Source organism: Eleutherodactylus coqui, chromosome 1 (assembly GCF_035609145.1).
Source record: "Eleutherodactylus coqui strain aEleCoq1 chromosome 1, aEleCoq1.hap1, whole genome shotgun sequence".
Lineage (NCBI taxonomy): Eukaryota > Metazoa > Chordata > Amphibia > Anura > Eleutherodactylidae > Eleutherodactylus > Eleutherodactylus coqui.
Genome location: NC_089837.1, coordinates 247,804,016 through 247,818,140, shown reverse-complemented (window position 1 = coordinate 247,818,140; position 14,125 = coordinate 247,804,016). Strand labels below are relative to the sequence as shown.

The 14,125-nt window shown below is 42.2% G+C and overlaps 1 protein-coding gene across 1 annotated transcript in view; it reads left to right on the top strand.

The window, feature by feature from the left end:
• The first annotated feature begins 971 nt into the window (after window positions 1-971).
• The window catches only part of CRYBG1 (crystallin beta-gamma domain containing 1), a 230,065-nt gene continuing 216,911 nt past the window's right edge, over window positions 972-14,125 (top strand). The window contains exon 1 of the mRNA XM_066607882.1: window positions 972-1,719. Coding sequence (XP_066463979.1) covers window positions 1,424-1,719 — 296 coding nt within the window. The 5' untranslated portion in view covers window positions 972-1,423. The remainder of the gene's footprint in view (window positions 1,720-14,125) is intronic.

The following is a 14,125-nucleotide window of genomic DNA, read 5'->3' as shown; positions in this document are numbered from 1 at the left end:
GCGGTCATGCCACACAACCTGCCTATGACATCTGTTTGTTCACAGCAAGCTATATACTTGACATACAGTAGACTATGTATATACCTACTGACAAAATAGTACCAACAGGGTTAAATATACTCAAACAAATAACCAACAAAATCTTCAAAGAACCAAGTAAACCCCCAGAGGGTTAATAGAAATGTTTGTAATCTATTTTGGAACAATGTGCTAAAAAGACAAATAATCACACAGGATTATCTACAGCACAGGCTGTGCAATTGCTGGCTTCCTATGTCCCTCCTGTAAGTATCCCAATACCTGTCAGTGCCAATACTACCAATGATCACAAGATCAAATAAGTCAAAATAGGTCCAAGTGACCTAAACAGTTTACACAGTAAAGCACAGCGAGAAGACAAAATACACACAGTAAGTTACATATTATCTTGTGACCCAGAGGCTAGATGAGCCCTCAATGTACGTTTCGGCTGTGACTTTCAAGGGGATTGACGTTATATAATATATACTGTAACTTACTGTGTTCATTTTATTTTTAAGACTTCCATGAGGAGTTGACACAAAGTATATTACAGAGTTTCAGAAGTTTTCATTATAAGCTTTATGTACTTAGAATCAATTCAAAGTTACTCCAACAATAGAGCTTTACAGGTAAATAGTCTGTAAAAATCCCAAATGACATGTCTGACATTGCATCTGCATCCTTGTCACAGTGGCTGTCAAAACACAGCAGCATGAAGTAAGCAGCAGTCATTCCAAAATTCCTGCAGCCAGTCAATGACTCTACAGGTCCAGCAGCAATGCTAGCCAGTGGCTGCAACGTCCTCCCTGTAGTACACCTCCCAGTTGTTGGAGTGACTGATGACATGGTAAGGAGCCTGGTAACCTGAGCCTGCAGGAGACTCCTCCTCTGTGCGCAGCAGATGATCACACATGCCCTGTGCACAGCACAAACACTTCTGTATAGAAACACAACACAGCAGAGCGGAGAATACCTGGCCACAGCTCATCACCAGATTTACCTCCTGTCCCTCTCTGTGGCAGGGTTCCCAGGCATGGATACATAGCAGAAGAAGGGTCCAGAACAACTGTGCTGTCATCAGATACAACTGGACACTTGTCTAAAGGTGCAACAGGTAGGGTCATGGCTGGATGCATAGCACTGAACATCTGTAGACCCATCATGGATTGATACAAGTTCTGGGCACTTGGACACTATGCTTAAAAGTGAAGTAATCCTACATCGTAATACTGGTACTGAAGTAAGTCATACCTGTTTCTGGACTGCAAATCTGTGAACCTACCTGCCTTTCTCCAGCAATATTGCTTAATACTTTTGGAACTGGTAAACCCATTGTTTAAAGTATCTGCTGTTATTGTCTACTACTGAAGCGAAGAAACTGCTTGGTGGCGTATTAGTCAAAATGGAGAAGGAAAAGAAGAGCAGCAGAATTCATAGACTGGGAAAGTTTTTCAAGGGCAAACATGCAGACCCTGAGAAAGGAGGTCAGGAGGTCAAGATAAGGGAAGAAGAGCTCAAGTCTGAAGATGAAGCCTTTGTTAAAGAGCCATCTACACCTGAGCAGCACATTTCACATGGGGATGCGCACATGGAGACAAAAAAAAATCCATTCAGTAGCTGGAGGCACAAAAAGAAAAGTCGTAATTCTCTTTCTATGTCCCCGCCTTCATCTCCTGGCCCCTCTGACTCTAGTGACAGGTAGGTACCTGGACTTAGGCGAAGGTGTGTTCAGTTTATACTATGCACCTGTCACAGCAAGATAATTGTATAAATAGATTCTTCTGCATACTTATCATTTCCTATCTATCGTAGGGTGGTTACACATCTGTGTTAGAACCTCTGGTCTGAGGTTTCGTCGCAGATCCTGTACAAAATACCGCTTTTTTTCCAGCTAAAAGCTGAGCAGAAAGTGAATGGATCCAATTATAGTCAGTAGGGTCAGTTTGCTGCTGTTCAGCTCCATCCTAAGACAGAGCCGTTTGGCTACAGGGATTCCTCTTTCCTGCACCCCGAATAGAGCAGGAAAGTGTAAGTCCGAGTGCAGATGTGAAACCACCCTTACAGATATTATACAAGCCTAATAATGAATGCACTACATGTAAATAGAGGCAAGATGTCAGTCACCATTTTTCTTTATCCTCAGATAAAGGTTACTTACTCCATTATAGAATACAGTTAAAATAACTGCTCTGTTTGTTTTATATATAAGTTGTGACATTGGTCTAAAATTTATTACTAAACCTATTCAAAACTTTCGACGTCATATGTGGAGATCTGGCTGCTGAGAGGCCCATCGGTTGCTAAAACAAATGGGTAGAAGCACTCATCTGACTGATGTGCCCATTTATCTGTTGCCATCACTGCTCAAAGTGGTGTTTGGGCTCCATAGTACGTCTATTGAGCCCATATATACTGACTACCAAACTGACACAGCGGTCTGATGAGTGCATATACCAACCCATTCTTAGCAGCCAGACTACCTCTGATCAGAACTTCTGACATGTCACTGTTACAAGTTAAAAGTTTTGAAAAAGTTTAGTTACCCTTTAATACAATTAAATGCAATAGATTGTTACAATATGTGTACACAGAAGCATTGTGATCATATGATATTCTTGATGACTGCTTCATACAAAAGGCATAGGGATACTCCGGATACACTTGAAAGACTTTTGTTATTTTCTAAAATTGTTGGCTGCTCACTTGTTAAACAACAGCAGTTGTTGACAAATCATGGAGCTTTTCTCACTAAGCTGTGACTTTCACAATACAATGTGATGATGACTAAATGATCTGAACAGCCATTCTTCTAACATTGTCTCAATACTATCTCAGTTTGGTATGTTTTTCTCTTATCTGCAATTTATGATATGTAATTTAAAGTTTAATGGAGCCCAGATATACTGTGGAGACATGTTAACAGTTTCACAAAACAGTCCTGCCCCTTGACTGCTACCTTTGTAGACATAATTTTGACTGTTTGGTAAAGGCAGCGACTGCCAAAATGCAAACACAAGCAGATTGAGAAGAAAAGACTGGTGAAGAAATGTATAACCCGACAGTGGCCTGACAGCTTGAGCCTGACTGCACAGCATTAGCCAACAGACTTCCATGCCTTTACTTGACTGCTATTTCTTGGCATGCTGGTACATTTAGGAAGTACTGTTGCTTAGCCAACCTCTTTAATTGGTATGCCAATGAATGAGTTTAAGTAAACAGAATGTGTGCCACTCACCACCACGTGTTTTGAATATAAACAAAGTTTATACAAGCTAAACAATGAATGCGCTGCAGGTAAATAAAGCCAATGATACAGTCAACGTTTAACTTTATCTTCAATTATAGCTTACCTGCTTCATTCTATAAAATAATTAACAGCTCAATTGGTTTAGTTATATTGGTATGTTATTTTAACATACATCTTTCTGACCAGTATCAGTTTTTATAGGCATTGAATGTAAGGAATGCATATGGCATAATGAAGCTTATGTTGTTGTATTACCCTTATAGAAAGCCAAGCCCAAAATCTGTCTTGGATGTACATCTTGACTTCTCAGGTTAACAGGATTCTAACACCAATGCTATGTGCTCTTTCACATATTACGATTCTGCCCTGTCATCTGCAGTCTTGTATCCCACCAGAACTGAGGAGTCATCCTCTGCTGTTGGGAGCCTTCCAAATGACCTGCTTGCCTACAGAATGTTCTATTATTACTACCACCTACTTTATACCAGCATACACAAGGGCAACAGATGAAGGCTAAAAATATACACAAACATCAGACTCAAGCAGTTACAAATATAAGACCTACACAACATAGAGACAGACCATGTGGCTGTCATTTTTGGAGAGGGTCCAGCCCAGGTTGTTTCCTTTCTCTTCTGTACTGAATGGCAGACCCTGTGTAGGTCTCCCCTCTCCATAGAAATTGTATCATTAGGGAATGGGAATTAGCCCAAGGTTCATAGATAGCTCTGGGAGGGTGAAGTCTCTGGGAGGGTGAAGTGGCAAAACCCATCATTATCATAAGGGTCCCAGTTTGATATTTGCTATGTAACCCTGTCTGTATCATACACATCACTGATTAAGGCCTCATGTCCACGGGCAAAATTCGAATTGCAGAATTCCTATGGGGACGATCTGCAGTTCAATATGCCCATAGACAATCATTGGAAGCCGTCCGATCTGCTGTACACCCATAGCTGACACTGGGAAAGCAGGAGGTTTGAAAAAAAAAAAGCAATGCACATGCGTGCGGCACTCCGTCCAGCGTACCCGCACACACTGCAGTGCAGAAGAAAAGAAGATCCTGCCGGGACGGAGAAGACCTGCACCGCATCCAGACAGGTGAGAAAATGTCCATGGCTGCAGGCATGGGTGGAATCCGCTGTGGGATTCTGCACTTGGAATCCGTGCGTGCCCTTGGACATGAGGCCTAAAGGATAATAATTCAGCTCTAAACTGTGCCAGTACACATTAGATGAACATTGGCATAACTTGCTCATTTCTTCCCTAACAGGAGATGTTCAAAGGGTTTTCCAGGCAGCGCCGGCTGTCAGTGCTGGGATATACCAGGGTCATAATTGCAGGTGCAGCTCCCATTGATTTCAGTGAGAGTTGTATGTGCAATTACGAGCGCAGCCTGTGTGACAGCTTGGGGGTTGTTAGCTCATCTGATCGCCATCTTTCCTCTATCAGAGGGATGGTCACACATCAGTAAACCACATCCAGGCCAGGAGTTTGGTACAAATTTAACAAATCCGTCCTTTATTGTGGCAAATCAACAGAACTCATAACACAGTCTTCACAATGTTGTTATGCGTCACAGTGTACAGGAAAATGTGTAAGTCCCTGGCCATCTGGACGCTAAATAACATAGGTTTTACCCTGTCTACCACACCGGCCTAGTATCTCAAGCATGTAACATAATGTCCATGTCCTATACCCATCTAGGGTGTCAGTCCAGAGGGCATCCTTCCCTATCAGACTCGTGGTATTCCAACAGCAGCTTGGTTTGCACTGGACCTCTCATGGACCACTGCCAAGGACCCTCACAGTGGACATTGAGCTCTGTTAATCTGGAATTTTTCTTCCTACCAGACATACCCCCACAGATGTTTTCCTGTTACCCAGCAGACTAAGGCCGCTCTCACATAGGCCGCTTTTTGCAGCGTGGTATTTAAAACGCCACACTAAACGCTGTAAACTACTCCCATTGGTTTCAATGGGGCCTCGCAGACTAGCGTTTCAACAAGCTGTTTTCTTAAGCCGCGATTTTTTAGTTCTGTCTGCTCTATTTGATGTGTTTTAGCGCTTTTTAATGCAACTCATCACAATGATGGTGTGCATTAAAAAACCCTGTTGAACGCCAGACAGTCGTTTTGGATTTTGAATGCAGCGTTTTACTGAGGCCTGTGTCAGAGCGGCTAAGGCTGCCCTCACACAAGAGTTTATATAAACACAGAGTTTTTTAACGAAGCATTTTTCAGTGTTGAGAGCAGTGTTTTACGGCGTTTTTTTGAGCATTTGCATGTGTTTTTATTGCATATTTTGTGCAGTAACAATGCAGGCAAAGGAAGCTGATGACTTCACCATTTTCTTCCCCCTCCTGGTGGCAAAGTAACGCACCCCATTGATTTCAATAGGCAACGCAGGAGATCAAGAACACACTACAACGCTGAAAATAAAACATACAGCGTTCGAATTAGCGCACGTCATAAAAAACGCTACGCTAAAACGCTCGTCTGAGAAGTGCCCGCTAAGCGCTGTAAAAAAATGGCTATGTGAAGCCTAACCCTGTGCCTGACGGACATTTTCTCAACCTGCCTGCTCTGCAGCCCCCTACTGGCAACTTTCTGGTACTGCACTATTACACCTGGAAAACCTCTTTAACATGCTCAGTTCTTTGTCCTCACAGGAGATGAACCACCACCAGAGGTGTCTTGCCGTGGCTTTGGGTACTTTTACACAGAGCGAGAAATTGTTTGCCTGAGCAAATGAGCAAACAGTAACACGTTTTGCTCATTCGCTCAGGCGGTCAGTTTAAGTACACAGAGAAATTGTTTATTTTTTCAACACGATTGTGCAGTCCTTCAGTTCAGGGAATAAGAACGACTGAACGGTTGGTTCTTAAACCAAACAATTTGCGAATGAGGCAGTGATGATTTGTAGGCTTGCATAAAATGAACAATAAGCCAAAGAAGTGTCGTTCTATCATTGGCCGTGTTTACACTGAACGATTATCATTCAATTTTTTTTAATGATAATCATTTTGTGTTAAAGGGTCCTTGCACCCCTCTCCTAGCTGAGAACACATTCATGCTTGGCTGAGGCAAGCATCTATGAGTATAGTTGTGTCAGCAGGAATAGCTACCACTGAAATGTAAGGGCCCTTTAACATGGAACGTTTATTGTTCAAAAAATCGTTCAAACGAGCAAAAGTGAACAATATCATTCAGTGTCTAAATGCAGCTGAATGACGAATAATAAATCATTCACTTTTCATTCGGCATTCATTTTATGCAGGACTAAGAATCATTGTTGGCTCATTCACCCACTGTTCAGTCCTTCTCATTCACTAATACAATGTGAACCACTGAACGATTTCTCATTTGAATTAGCCAATGATGTATTTGCCTGTATAAACAGGCTGCAAGAGCCAACAAGCGAATTCTGACAACATTTGCTCGTTCAAATGCTAATTGTTTAACCTAAAGGGACCTTTATCACCAGGAAAGTGTGAGCTAATTGTATGCTAATTACACTAAAGCTAGCTATGGACTGGTTAATGTCTGAACACTTCTAAGTGACACATCTGCTAATGGTTCTTTTACATCATAGTATCATAGTATGTAAGGCTGAAAAAAGACAAGTCCATCCAGTTCAGCCTATTAACACCCAATATTGATCCAGAGGAAGGCAAAAAACCCCAATTAGGAAGAAGCCAATTTTCCTCTTCTAATGGAAAAAATTCCTTCCTGACTCCAATCCGGCAATCAAAATAATCCCTGGATCACTGACCCTTCTGAAGTTATTAATGATTGTAACATATAATATTGTAACGTCCAAGAAAGGCATCCAGGCCCCTCTTGAACTCTTATCGAATTAACCATCACCGCGTCCTCAGGGCTCTTTCAGACGGGGGTTGGCGTTTTTACGTTCGCCCACCAGCGACATAAAAACGCATGAACAGGTGTACAAATCTACTGTTTGTGCGCCATGTCAGACAGCCTGAGCCCAGCGCTTATACGCTTAGCCTGCAATGCTGTCGGGCGGGGGAAGACAGTTTAGCCCTGCTAAACTATCTCCCCCTTCCCTCCACCTCACTGGCTCTCAGCAAAGGAAGGAGGCGGGACAGGGCTGGAGCTAGTGTGCTAAGCTCCCACCCCCTCCCCATCCCTTGTCAGCAGCCAGCAATGGTAGGGGGTGGGATGGGGCGGGAGCTTATCAACTAGCTCCGCCCCATCACACCCTCCCATTGCAAACAGCAGGAGAGAAGGGGGAGGGAGTTTAGCAGCACCTCCCTTCTTCGGCAGCTGGAATAGGCTCCCATAGGAGTCTATGCAGCGGCCAACATATTCTGTCCAGAAAGATAGTTTCGAGACTATCTTTCCTGCCTGGCGTAAAACCCCCCCAGGGGCTATATTGGCCAGCTGGGCGCTTTTATACCGCGGGAATTTGCTCATCTGTACTGATGCTCTGGCATCCAATGCATCAGATTGGAAGCATATATCGTCCGGACGTGAAAATTGCGGCCGATATACGCTCGTGTGAAAGAGCCCTCAGGAAGAGAGTTCCATAGTCTCACTGCTCTTACTGTAAAGAACCCCCTTCTATGTCTGTATAGAAACCTTCTTTCCTCTAGATGTAGTGGATGCCCCCTTAGTACAGTCACAGTCCTGGGTATAAACAGATCATGGGAGAGATCTCTGTATTGTCCCCTGATATATTTATACATAGTTATTAGGTCACCCCTCGTACAAACTTCCGATTTTTGTGCAAAGCGTTTTTAACATTAGAAAGTCCCATTAACATTCGCGTTATAAAAATGCAGCGATGTCGCATGAAAAAAAAACGTGTAAAAAAATGCAAGTGTGGAAGAGCCCTTACAGGCCTGTAGTTTCCAGGTTTGCTTTCTGACCCCTTTTTGAATATTGGCACCACATTGGCTACAAACCAATCCAGTAGAACAGACCCTGTTACTATAGAGTCCTTAAATATAAGAAACAAGGGTCTGTGTATCACATTACTTAATTCCCTTAAAACCCGAGGGTGTATGCGATTTGTCTATTTTAATCTTTTTAAAACACTCTCTTGTAGGACAAGTTGAAATGTATTATATTACAGTCGAGCGCTAATGTCACCGCTGAGGTCGTTAGCGCTCGTGCAGACTGTTTACACAGACAGACTTCACCACTGGATCGCTGGCTTCTAGCTCAGCTCTTCACCTTCCAAGGGGACTGTTTATACTGAGCGAGAAGCCCATGATTCAGCCATGGGTTTTAAGCTGACTGAGAGCCAGCTTAAAAACCAGTAAATGAAAAGTGAGCAATTTTTGTGCATTTACTCCGTATGATTATTGCTCAAATTTGTTTGTTTGAACGAATTTTGAGTGATAATTGTCCTGTGTAAATGGCCCATAACTCTCAGAACCCCTGTATATGACCTGTAGAAGTTACAGGTATATGACTAATATGCCTGACCAGTCGGGTGATTTGTTCCTGAAAAGGTGTGTCTGATTGTTGCCCGATTACTGGATCTGAGCTGTGCTTGATTCACCCATCTTTCCCATCTTCTCTAGTCCTGACCTCAGCTTGTACCAAGACCATGATTTATCTGTTCACTGCCTGCCCTGACCCTTTGCTGGTCTCATTGTTATGCAAGAACTGCACCTGTCCTGACCTCAGCCTGTATATCGACTATGTCTATGCCTGCCCTTCCGGGTGTTCCTGAACTATCCATATCAACTTCCAGTGAACCAAGACTACTCTTAAGGTAACATCCTGGAGGTCCCTAACGCTAAAGACCATATCCCAATTGAAGGGGCTAAAGGGTGAAAACCAGGAGACCCCTAGGTGCTGCCATCAGGACTAGCCCAGAGCCAAATTGTCAGTGGCATGGTGGGTCTCCACCCCACCTGTGAAACGGTCATCACTGCCCTCCATATATAAAACTGCAATGAATAGTAAGTAAATAGTTTCCATCAAAAACATTGCTTTGTGTAAAATCATCATAATAATTATGAGACATGCATTTATAAACTCTTAACACATAAACCCAGTCCTAATAACATAAAAAGCTACTTACAGTGAAAGATTAATGGGCATTTATTGTACAATTAGAATTGCCTGTGCTTGCTGTGCGAGATCATAATTTGTAGCACAAGTTAAATGACTTCAAGTAAGTTCGCTTGCACCTGAAGGGGTCGGATGCCACATGTGGGAGCCCATAGTGGAATCTAACCCTGTGGCCCAACCGGCGTCTGCACGTGCTTGTATTTCCTTGTACTGCGGATGGTCCAAATGGCTCACCGTTGGACATGCGCAGTATGTTTTTTTGTTTTTTTAATCCCTGCTTTTCCCACGCCGTCACCAGGCGATGAAGCGAAATCTGTGACCTTTCCGCAATGTCAATTGGGGAAGGGCCGCGGGTCAGATGGCTTTCATTGACTTCAATGGAAGTCGTCCACATGGAATCTGCGCAAAAATAGAACATGCTGCAGTTTGATTTCCGCTTGAGCAGAGGAAGAAGCGCTTTTCCATAACATGTTACGAATGGTATTTGCTGCGGATCCACGGTACGTACACCAACCGTGGATTCAGCAATGCAAATCCGTTCGTGTGCAGCCGGCCTAAACTGGCACCAAATTAGTAAATTAACTGACGTACACAGTGCATTGTTAAAGGGAGATTGCTCCCTTTTGCTCTTGAGTGATGGCTGTCTCCTGGATGGAGACTACAGCTGTCAATCAAAAGCAGGATGGAGGCGTTGTAGAGCAGTTACTGCAGAGAGCCGTGTAAAAAAGTCAATGCATATCTTGTCCATTTTCTGACGAGAATAGGACATACAACAATGGGGTTCTGTGAATATCAGTGTTCGTATGCTTGTCTCTATGTCTTTTGAGCTTTATGGGCACAACATGGTCATAGTTAGTGATTTCTTTTCATACCAATAACATTTGAACAGTTATTATTGTGCTTCTAATTAGTACTTTTAGGTTTAAAGGCAATGTCTGTTTTATTATAATTATTTAAGCGCTGCGGAATAAGTGCGCTATACAAATAAAGATTATTATTATTATTAAGCTATCAAAATGAGCATTTATTCTTTTTTCCATGTCAGATGGCGCTTTATTTTTGGCCCTTATTTAAATAATCCAGCTATGGCATTAGACATGAGATTACTGGGAGTCCTACTGGTAGCATATTAACAATTTCTGTAACAGCTCAGCCCTAACAAACAATCAGGTTGAATCAGCCAACCCAAACAACCAATCAGGTTAAATCGGCCAACTCAAACAACCAATCAAGTTGCTGGAATTGTGAATCGGAACCAATCAGGTTGCTGGAATTGCTGAATATGGCTGAGCTGTTACAGAAATTGTTAATATGCCTACTGTAACATTAGCAGACATTTTTTACAATTATTTTTCAGTTTCTAGAGATAGTGTAGTTTATACACGCATATAACGATTGTTCCTCCCCATACACAAGCTGTACATCCCCTTTTTAACACTGTCAGATGTACCGCCAGTCAGCGAGCATTTTTATGCTTTTGCATGTTTGTCGGCTGATCACTAGTCCCTTTACATGTCACAGAGACAGGATATAGTTTGTATTTGTACCAAAAACGCCCTTCACAGGATAGACTACCAAAAGTAATACTAAATTTTATTAATCATCATTTAAAACTCTCAGTGGGCTGACATATGTTCACAAACAAACAAACACCTAACTCTATGTGGAAACCTTGGTGGGAGTGTAATGACAAGAATATCTCTTGTTAATCTCCTAGGTTGTACAAGCCTAGGTACCACTAGAGTAAAAAATATTAAAGCTGCCTAATACAGATAATTTCCAATATGGGTAGACAGCAAGGATACTGTACTATAAGGCTCTAGGCTACAGTGTACAAATGATTGTCAAGATGTTTGGACAATAAACCATTGTACTAGAGGGCTAGACTGATCATCATTCGATTGGTTCAATGTTAATGCCTTTCTTGATGCTAAGTTGATATAGTTCAATTGATACGGTAACTTGGTTCTTGATTGGTACAGTTCAGATTAGTATGGTTCGGTTCAACGCATTTCCCTGCTACGTTACTAGCAGTTCATCAGGAACCTTATTTGCATCATATAGATAGAATATGTGGAGAAATAATCCCTCAAGTGATGTACAGAGTGAGCAGTTTTAGGTCTGAACCAATATTACACGGAGCATCATCTCAAATGGCTGAATTTATTCAGACTAATATAATCACACACCCGGAATAGTGTCAATCGACAAAACGTTAAGCGCAATTGGGTTAGCATAAACCAGTTTGCCTTTCCAAGTGAAACTTAGAGACAGAGATCGCTTCCCTTTAAGATAATTCTCAGTGCAAACTCTCTGATCTGACACCTTGTGTGTAGTCTTTGTTAAGTATAACTACCCCTAGGGAAGCTGATACCAGCTCCAATCCTAATGGGGAGTCTATCAGACAGGGGAGCCGAGCAATACCAGCAAGGAGAGATCAAAAGAGGCAGTCTTATCAGCGCCACCATAGGATGTGCACCACGAAACCGCTCGAAAACTCCTCGTAGAAATTGCTCAAAAAAACTACCCCAAGTCAGTGACCACAATTGAAATTAATAGGGTCCCTCCCCCCAGGGAAATCTATGATAGCTTAATAACTGGGGGAGTTATGGAGATGATGCATCGAAAAATGAAATAAAACAGAAATGAAATGATAAAGAAAAACAATAAAGTCTGTGACCCTGATGGTAGGTGACAGAGAGGAATGGTGGGTGACATGGGTCAGCGCTGATCCAGCTATGGCATTAGACATGAGATTACTGGGAGTCCTACTGGTAACATTAGCAGACATTTTTTAAAAATTATTTTTCAGTTTCTAGAGATAGTGTAGTTCATACATGCAGAAAGCTATTGTTCCTCCCCATACGCCAGCTGTACATCCCCTTGTTCACACTGTCAGATGTACCGCCGGTCAGTGAGCATTTTTATACTTTTGCATGTTTGTCGACTTACCACTAGTCCCTTTACACGACCCAATTGTCAGGAGAACGAGTGTTCTGAAGAAAGCTCAGGCCTGATAATCTGCCTGTGTAGTGGCCCATTTGATAAGTTTCCCATTCCTAATCTTGCTTTGTCAATGTCTAATATTTTTAACAATTAATGTTCCAAATATAGAAAAACATATATTACTGCAGAGTAATATCATATGCAAATCTGCTATATATGTATTTTATATACTCGCTATTGTTTATTTCAACCACGTGCAGCGATATATTTAATAATATAACTTGCCTCTATGCAAATATTCCAAGAGATAACAACTTTCCAGCCAAGAAAATGATGTGCATACATACTGTATAACATCACAAGGCCTACCACAGAATCAAAACATTGACAGAAGAGATGAAAAAATGTTAGAAGCTCGGTAATGCTTGGAGATTCGTTAGATAGATGTTTATATAGTCACTCTTTATATTTTAGTGGGACATTGGGGTTTCCTTAACGTCAGGCTGGTTTCCACAATCTATGATTTTCTAAGTTTGGGTAAGGAGACCCACATTCATGCTGAGACAGTCGTCCATAGCAAAGACACATAAATGCCCTCGTAATATGCTCCTGTGAAACTAGCCTTGGAATGCAAAATGTATAGAAATATTCTGGGAAATCTTAACTTTGGTTTACATGCTTTAATTTTATATGCACTGCTAGAGCTGGAAATGTAAAAGCAGTTGGAGATCCAGTTGACATCTACAGGCTGACTTTATTTTTTTTAAAACCCTTTCTATTACATTTTTAGAATATAAAAAACAGAGCGATATCATACAATACATCACATTCTATTCAATATATATATATATATATATACATATATATATACATATATATTAGGTACACAATCACAGGTATCAATTATGCCTCAAACACTTGGTTCAATAATTTTACACATATCATCCCACTCATGTAGCCCATTGGTACAGTCTGTTCTCCTCCTGCCAGAATATTCATAAATGTCTAGATGTCATTTCATGTATTGGCTTCAAGAGAAAATATGAAAATACCCATGAATATGATAATTATATGCCATTACGACCATATATTTTCTAGATTTTTGTAGTCTGAAATCATTTGACCAGCATACAAGTGTATACTAATATTTTCAACTTATTAACAGCTATACCCATAAATCAACTAGTAAACAGCTCTATAGGTGAATTTTAAGAATGTATCATCATCAATTATCATCTCTGGTCTATTTATCGATCTATAAGGACTACGACATTTCAAAATCTAAATGTCAGAACCGGCAACTCTCGGGGCCGCCGGGCCCGCACCACCGGTCCGGCCACCCGGGGTACAGGAGCACGGCGCAGAGGTACCCCGGTTCTTGTGATCTCCCCGGGCCGCTGTAAGACTGGTCGCCGCCGGGTTGCTAGGGAGGCAGCTGGTGCTTCTAGTCGCTTGACTACCAGGCTGGCTTCCCTGGTAACTGTCTGTGCAGTGAGACTGGGGGCGTGCCCCCAGCACCGCCCTGATTAGCCCTGCTGCTGTCAGGCTCCCCGCCCCAATCAGCTTCTGGGGCGGGAGCGCTGACAGCATTTAAATAGGTGTGTTTTCCTCTCAGGCCTTGCCAGTGTTAGTTTGGTTCTCCAGCTGCACCCGCGTTTATCCTGACTGCTCTTGTGACCTCGGCTTTTCTGACACCTGCTTTTGGACTTGACTACGTTTTTGCCTGACCCCTCCGTACTGCGTACCCTCTTGTTGCCTACCCGGATTGTCTGACCATTCTACCGTTGCTTGTCTCAGTGTCTGTTTGTCTCCCGTGTCCCGCTTCCCTAGTGAGGGTAGGGACCGTCGCCCAGTTGTCGCC